Source organism: Sinocyclocheilus grahami, unplaced genomic scaffold, assembly GCF_001515645.1.
Source record: "Sinocyclocheilus grahami isolate Dianchi unplaced genomic scaffold, SAMN03320097.WGS_v1.1 scaffold374.1, whole genome shotgun sequence".
Lineage (NCBI taxonomy): Eukaryota > Metazoa > Chordata > Actinopteri > Cypriniformes > Cyprinidae > Sinocyclocheilus > Sinocyclocheilus grahami.
This window is the reverse complement of record NW_015505553.1, coordinates 137,972-146,486: the sequence shown is the minus strand read 5'-3', so window position 1 is coordinate 146,486 and position 8,515 is coordinate 137,972. Positions and strand designations below refer to the sequence as shown.

The following is an 8,515-nucleotide window of genomic DNA, read 5'->3' as shown; positions in this document are numbered from 1 at the left end:
ACTTCTGACAAAGGCTCTTTTAGAGTGAACCGACTAGAAGTATAATTTGAAGTAATTATGAGACAGTAGATTATATATTTTGGATCATTTATTTTACCATCTGACCAACTCCAGCGAAAGAATTGCCCTTCACATCCTTGCGTGTTTATGTCAGAATGGCCGAGCAGTCTAAGGTGCCTGACCCAAGGCTTATCAACCTTCTCAGTTGCTGAGGTTTTTGGTCTCCAAATGGAGGCGTGGGTTCAACTTCTGACAAAGGCTCTTTTAGAGTGAACCGACTAGAAGTATAATTTGAAGTAATTATGAGACAGTAGATTATATATTTTGGATCATTTATTTTACCATCTGACCAACTCCAGCGAAAGAATTGCCCTTCACATCCTTGCGTGTTTATGTCAGAATGGCCGAGCAGTCTAAGGTGCCTGACCCAAGGCTTATCAACCTTCTCAGTTGCTGAGGTTTCTGGTCTCCAAAATGGAGGCGTGTGTTCAAATCCCACTTCTGACAAAGACTCTTTTAGAGTGAACTGACTAGAAGTAGAATTTGAAGTAATTATGAAACTGTAAATTATATATTTTGAATCATTTATTTTGCCATATGAACAACTCCAGCGAGAGAATTGCCCTTCACATCCTTGCATGCTTATGTCAGAATGGCCGAGCAGTCTTAGGTGCCTGAATCAAGGCTTATCAACCTTTTCAGTTGCTGCTGTTTTTGGTCTCCAAATGGAGGCTTGGGTTCATATCCCACTTCTGACAAATGCTATTTAGGGTGAACAGATTTAAAGTAGAATTTGAAGTAATTATGAGATAGTAAATTATTTATTTTTGATTGTTTATTTTGCCATCTGACCAACTCTAGGGATAGAATTGCCCTTCACATATTTGCATGGTTATGTCAGAATGGCCGACCGATCTTAGGCACCAGAATCAAAGTTTATCGACCTTCTCTGTTGCTGAGGTTTCTGGTCTCCAAATGGAGGTGTGGGTTCAAATCCCACTTCTGACAGAGACTCTTCTAGAGTAAACAGACTAGAAGTAGAATTTTAATTAATTATGAGAGAGTAGATTATATATTTTGGATCATCTATTTTACCATCTGACCAACTCCAGTGAGAGAATTGCCCTTCACATCCTTGTATGTTTATGCCAGAATGACCAAGCGGTCTAAGGCGCCAGACTCAAGGCTAATTAACCTTCTCAGTTGCTGAGGTTTCTGGTCTGCAAATGGAGACGTGTGTTCAACTTCCCACTTCTGACAAAAGCTCTTTTAGAGTGAACCGACTAGAAGTAGAATTTGAAGTAATTATGAGACGGTAAATTATGTATTTTGGATAATTTATTTTGCATTCTGACCAACTCTAAGGAAAGAATTGTCCTTCACATGCCAGTATATTTGTGTAGGAATGGCAGAGCGGTCTAAGGCGCCAGACTCGAAGTTTATCAACCTTCTCAGTTGCTGAGGTTTCTGGTCTCCAAATGGAGGCGTGGGTTCATGTCCCACTTCTGACAAATGCTATTTTAGGGTGAACAGACTTAAAGTAGAATTTGAAGTAATTATGAGATAGTAAATTATTTATTTTGGATCATTTATTTTGCCATCTGACCAACTCTAGGGATAGAATTGCCCTTCACATATTTGCATGGTTATGTCAGAATGGCCGATCGATCTTAGGTGCCAGAATCTAAGTTTATCGACCTTCTCTGTTGCTTAGGTTTCTGGTCTCCAAATGGAGGCGTGGGTTCAAATCCCACTTCTAACAAAGACTCTTCTAGAGTAAACAGACTAGAAGTAGAATTTTAATTAATTATGAGAGAGTAGATTATATATTTTGGATCATTTATTTTACCATCTGACCAACTCCAGCGAGAGAATTGCCCTTCACATCCTTGCATGTTTATGTCAGAATGGCCGAGCGGTCTAAGGCGACAGACTCAAGGCTTAGCAACCTTCTCAGTTGCTGAGGTTTCTGGTCTCCAAATGGAGACGTGGGTTCAACTTCTGACAAAGGCTCCTTTAGAGTGAACCGACTAGAAGTAGAATTTGAAATAATTATGAGACAGTAGATTATATATTTTGGATAATTTATTTTACCATCTGACCAATTCCAGCAAGAGAATTGCCCTTCACATCCCCGCATGTTCATTTCAGAATGGCCGAGTGGTCTAAGGCGCCAGACTCAAGGCTTATTAACTTTCTTGATTGCTGAGGTTTCTGTTCTCCAAATGGAGGCGTGGGTTCAAATCCCACTTCTGACAAGGACTCTTCTAGAGGAAACAGACTTAAAGTAGAATTTGAATTAATTATGAGACAGTAGATTATAAATTTTGGATCATTCATTTTGCCAGCTGACCAACTCCTGGGAAAGAATTGCCCTTCACATCCTTCAATGTTTATATTAGAATGGCCGAGCGGTCTACGTGCCAGACTCAAGGCTTATCAACCTTCTCAGTTGCTGAGGTTTCTGGTCTCCAAATGGAGTTGTGGGTTCAAATCCCACTTCTGACAAAGGCTCTTTTAGAGTGAACAGTCTAGAAGTAGAATTTGAGGTAATTATGAGACAGTAGATTATATATTTTGGATCATTTATTTTACCATCTGACCAACTCCAGTGAGAGAATTGCCCTTCACATCCTTGCATGTTTATGTCAGAATGGCCGAGCAGTCTAAGGCGCTAGACTCAAGGCTTATCAACCTTCTCAGTTGCTGAGGTTTCTGGTCTCCAAATGGAGGCGTGGGTTCAAATCCCACTTCTGACAAAGAATATTTTAGAGTAAACAGACTAGAAGTAGAATTTTAATTAATTATAAGACAGTAAATTATTTATTTTGGATTGTTTATTTTGCCATCTGACCAACTCTAGGGATAGAATTGCCCTTCACATCTTTCCATGGTTATGTCAGAATGGCCGAGCGGTGTTAGGCGCCAGACTCAAGGCTTATCAACCTTCTCAGTTGCTGAGGTTTTTGGTCTCCAAATGGAGGCGTGGGTTCATATCCCACTTCTGACAAAGGCTCTTTTAGAGTAAACAGACTAGAAGTAGAATTTGAAGTAATTATGAGACAGTAAATTATACATTTTGGATCATTTGTTTTGCCAACTGACCAACTTTAGGGATAGAATTGCCCTTCACATCTTTGCATGGTTATGTCAGAATGGCCGAGCGGTCTTAGGCGCCAGACTGAAGGCTTGTCAACCTTCTCAGTTTCTGGTCTCCAAATGACCTTGCCAAATGGAGGTGTGGGTTCAAATCCCACTTCTGACAAAGGCTCTTTTAGAGTGAACAGACTAGAAGTAGAATTTGAAGTAATTATGAGAGAGTAAATTATACATTTTGGATTGTTTATTTTGCCATCTGACCAACTTTAGGGATAGAATTGCCCTTCACATCTTTGCATGGTTATGTCAGAATGGCCGAGCGGTCTTAGGCGCCAGACTGAAGGCTTGTCAACCTTCTCAGTTTCTGGTCTCCAAATGACCTTGCCAAATGGAGGTGTGGGTTCAAATCCCACTTCTGACAAAGGCTCTTTTAGAGTGAACAGACTAGAAGTAGAATTTGAAGTAATTATGAGAGAGTAAATTATACATTTTGGATTGTTTATTTTGCCATCTGACCAACTTTAGGGATAGAATTGCCCTTCACATCTTTGCATGGTTATGTCAGAATGGCCGAGCGGTCTGAGGCGCCAGACTCAAGGCTTATCAACCTTCTCAGTTGCTGAGGTTTCTGGTCTCCAAATGACCTTGCCAAATGGAGGGGTGGGTTCAAATCCCACTTCTGACAAAGGCTCTTTTAGAGTGAACAGACTAGAAGGAGAATTTGAAGTAATTATGAGAGAGTAAATTATACATTTTGGATTGTTTATTTTGCCATCTGACCAACTTTAGGGATAGAATTGCCCTTCACATCTTTGCATGGTTATGTCAGAATGGCCGAGCGGTCTTAGGCGCCAGACTCAAGGCTTATCAACCTTCTCAATTGCTGAGGATTTTGGTCTCCAAATGGAGGCGTGGGTTCATATCCCACTTCTGACAAAGGCTCTTTTAGATTAAACAGACTAGAAGTAGAATTTTAATTAATTATGAGATACTAAATTATTTATTTTGGATTGTTTATTTTGCCATCTGACCAACTCTAGGGATAGAAGGTCCCTCAGGTGTAATGGAAGCCCAGGTTGCTTTTATAGCGTCCTTCAGGTCATCTGCATTGTTGGGTCTGGTGTCTCTCATCTTCCTCTTGACAATACCCCACAGATTCTCTATAGGGTTCAGGTCAGGCGCGTTTGCAGGCCAATCAAGCACAGTAACACCATGGTCATTGAACCAGCTTTTGGTGCTTTTGGCAGTGTGGGCAGGTGCCAAGTCCTGCTGGAAAATGAAATCAGCATCTCCATAGAGCTTGTCAGCAGAAGGAAGCATGAAGTGCCCTAAAATTTCCTGGTAGATGGCTGCGTTGACTGTGGACTTCAGAAAACACAGTGGACCAAAGTCCTCTTTTCAGATGAAAGTAAATTTTGCATTTCATTTGGAAATCAAGGTCCCAGAGTCTGGAGAAATAGTGGAGAGGCATAGAAACCATGTTGCTTGAAGTCCAGTGTGAAGTTTCCACAGTCTGTGATGATTTGGGCTGCCATGTCATCTGCTGGTTTTGGTCCACTGTGTTTTCTGAAGTCCACAGTCAACGTCCACAGTGGCTTTGACATCACATGATTTCAACCGCTCAGACAATTTTCTGTCAACATTTGCATGTTAGACAAGAGTCAGTCATCGCACTGATTATTGCATAGTTACAATTAAGTTTGCTACAGAATCTAAATGGTACAATATACTTTTATATAATTCAAAAGCTACTATAACACTGTAAAATGTCTACGTCCCAACAGACACACTTTGGTATACATCCTTTAAAGTGTTTAATTTCTGTGCTATCATTCTAGCGTCACCAAACAGAATTGAAAATAAATAAATAAATAATAATAATGATGATTGTTTGCACGCGCAAACTCTATCTCTCTGTCAGTCAGTCAGTCATATTTATTTATAGAGCACATTTAAAAACAACAGCTGTTGGCCAAAGTGCTGTACAAAATTAAGCATATAACAAAATACAAAAGTAAACATAGACAATACAGCGACAGATAGTACACTGCAGTTATGCCACTGCGCTTACTTATGACCATAAGCAACAGTAAATAAATACGTTTTAGGAAGAGACTTAAAATCAGCGTATGTTGGTGCAGTTCTTATATAGGGTGGCAGCTACTGAAAAGGCACGATCTCCTTTCGATTTCAAGTGTGACCTTGGAACAGTCAACTGAAGAGTACTAGTTGATCGAAGTTCCCTGGAGGCATTACAATGGAACAGAAGGACATGTTCTGGCTGGTGGAACGATCTTCCCACCCCTATCCGGAATGCTGAATCCCTGACAATTTTCAAGCGACAGCTGAAAACTCATCTCTTTCGAAGCTACTTGACTTCATCATAAAAATTTTTTTTTTTAAAAGTATCTCTCTTTATTTATTCCTTCTCTTTCTAGCTTGTACTTATTTGAACAATGTCTAAGAACTTGGTATTACAACCACTTCTTGTGTCTGTTTGCCTCTTTAAGAAGAATCGCTTTATGTATCCCCCATTTGTAAGTCGCTTTGGATAAAAGCGTCTGCTAAATGACTAAATGTAAATGTAAATGTAAGGAGATCAGAGATATATGATGGAGCCAGTCCATGGAAACCCTTATAAACAAACAATAATGTTTTAAAATGGATACGATATTTAACTGGGAGCCAGTGGAGAGAGATCAACACTGGTGAAATATGTTCCCTCTTCCTTGTTCCAGTTAACAATCGAGAGGCAGCATTTTGAACAAGTTGAAGACAAGACAACAGAGACTGTGAAACACCCAGGTACAATACATTACAATAATCTAATCTGGATGAGATAAAAGCATGTATTACAGACTCCATGTCTTTTATTGTTAAAAATGACTTTTCATCTCTGGCTGTACCATCAATTCAGGTGGGGTTTGCTTGTTGGGTGGGTTTAGGTCATTCTTGTTCCCTTGTTGTTCTTGTAAAAGCTGATCATCATTAGCTTGTAAACAGGGAAGCAGCAGCTTCAATTGTATCAGGGCAAACATGGCTGAAAAAGCCAAAAGAATAAGTGGCTGCCACAGCGGGCAGGTTTGGCCTAGGTCAAGCGGAACCCCTCTCTCCTCCCATTTGTCCTCCCTGGTACTCCATTGTTCTCAACCTCATTAGTTACTGCTGAAGATGCCAGTCAAGAGAACCCAGGATTCGTTTTAAACTGGACCGCAAGCAGGGTGCTGAAAACTCCTCTCAAAGAGTCTAGATTAAAACAGAATATTCGGGGATAAACTGTGTGAGACTCTGGACGCGGGCTGTGCTGTTGAAAGGGTGCTCAAGATGAGGAGGAGAGGAAGTTATGATGGGACCACTGCCCCCATACAGCCAGTAAGTAGCTCTGAGGGTGGGGATTGCATAGCTTTTAAAATTACAAATAAAAATTCTTAAGATTCCATTTTCCTAATGTAAATCTATTATAAACAAGCTAATTCAAAGACTAGCTTTGCATTCTCAAGTTTCACATTCATAATAATATTGAATGTTTTTTATATAAATTATATAAAATATTTTTGTACTAATTAGCTTTGAAATAAACTAGTACAGTATTAGCAGATGTTTGCGTCATGTTTGTACATGATGTGGACTGAAGCTGGATTAAGTGGCTTATTTTATGGCCAGTGTTTGAAATAACTATTTACAAAAAAGCACATATTAGCATGTCAATTAAGTAATTGATTTATTTACTTATTTAGCAAGCAAACACTTATTTTTGTGCCTAAATATTTACATTTTCTACAGTATGGCTATCAGAAAGAGACTATTCAGATACTATAGCTTCTCACTCTCAAGTTTCACACTTGAATATTACAAGAATATTATACAAAATATTTTATTTTTCTGTCAGTTATATTAACTATAATATGAACTATTATAGCATTATTACATGTTTATACCATGCTTTATACATGATGTTTATGCAAGTTGTAGACAACTTAAGAGGCACTATTTTAATTTTAACAGTGATAATTACTGGTTAAAGTGGGATATTGTGAGTGGAGTTTGTTTTGGCATCACTTCAGTGTTATACACTTAATACTCCCATACAGGAGAATATAATTTCTAATAGAGAAATCCGATGGCATATTGACTTTGTTATGAATAAAGGGTCTATTTCTCGTTTTTGCAGCCAGAGTTCATTGCCAATCTCAGACAGACTGATAAATTGGCTCCATGCTATACAAATGACTCAGTATTGTTTTTCACTGGCTGCGTGAACAAGTGATCATTGTTTGGGCCGCATAATTGCCCCAGAATTCAATAGTGCGCAAAAAAAGTTCCAGGAAGGCTCTGTAATTATGCCATGTTGCATTAATATATACTAAATAACTGATGCATGCTGTGCTTGAATAGTTTTGCTTCTATTGGGACTCGTGTCAAGATTCTTAAACCCTGATGACATGTAAATATTAAACACATACTAAAGGGAATTCCTAATTGTTAACATATATGAAAGCATAATTAATCCTGTATGCATTGACAGTCTACACAATCACTTTAGAAATGTATGTTCATAATCCAACATGCATGCTTTCTTCTTGACAGTGCTATTTGTATTTCATAATGAACTGAATTGGAAAATTTTCAAACAAATTTGTTGGCTTCACGTGTAAACATAGATAGATAGATAGATAGATAGATAGATAGATAGATAGATAGATAGATAGATAGATAGATAGATAGATAGATTATAATACTTGCAATTTGAGTGACAATTGTTTCTACACCAAATATCTTTTTTTTTGTACAAAAATGGCTCCAGAAAACAATGTTCTAAAAATAAAAAAATAAACCTCTAGACTCATTTGTTTGCATTTGTCTGATATTTTGTATCTCATCCAATGCCATTCAGGCAGTTTCAAATATGACCTAAAGGACCAAAATGCTATTTGGGGTCACTGTGTGTCAGGATTTACCCTGAATATCACTGAAGAAGCCAAATCGGTTAAGATCAGTGACTAGTTTTGTGATAAAAGTTATACGGGTGAAATGTCAGATGATATGAAATATGATTAAATTATGTGTACAATCACATTATATTAAGACTTAATGACTGAAGTTAGGACTTAATTAAGACTTAAGACTTAATGTTGAGATCAAATTGCCAGCTGTGTCATACAAAAGTTATTACTACTAATCATAACAACAACATGTTAAAATATTTAAAGGGGTCATATGATGCAATTTCAAGTTTTCCTTTCTCTTTGGAGTGTTACAAGCTGATTGTGCATAGATAAGATCCCTGAAGTTGCAAAGACTAAAGTCTCAAAACCAAAGAGATATTCTTTATCAAAGTTAAGACTCTGCCACGCTCCCCTAAAACGGCTCGTTCTAACACGCCCCCACATATCTACCTCACTATGTGGAAATATTT

At 38.3% G+C, this 8,515-nt stretch overlaps 1 protein-coding gene across 1 annotated transcript in view; it reads left to right on the top strand.

Annotated features, from left to right (window-relative positions):
- Positions 1 to 6,285: 6,285 nt before the first annotated feature.
- Positions 6,286 to 8,515, top strand: part of LOC107549517 (T-cell activation Rho GTPase-activating protein-like) — a 14,104-nt gene continuing 11,874 nt past the window's right edge. The window contains exon 1 of the mRNA XM_016230632.1: positions 6,286 to 6,471. Within this exon, the coding sequence (XP_016086118.1) occupies positions 6,424 to 6,471 (48 nt within the window). The 5' untranslated portion in view covers positions 6,286 to 6,423. The remainder of the gene's footprint in view (positions 6,472 to 8,515) is intronic.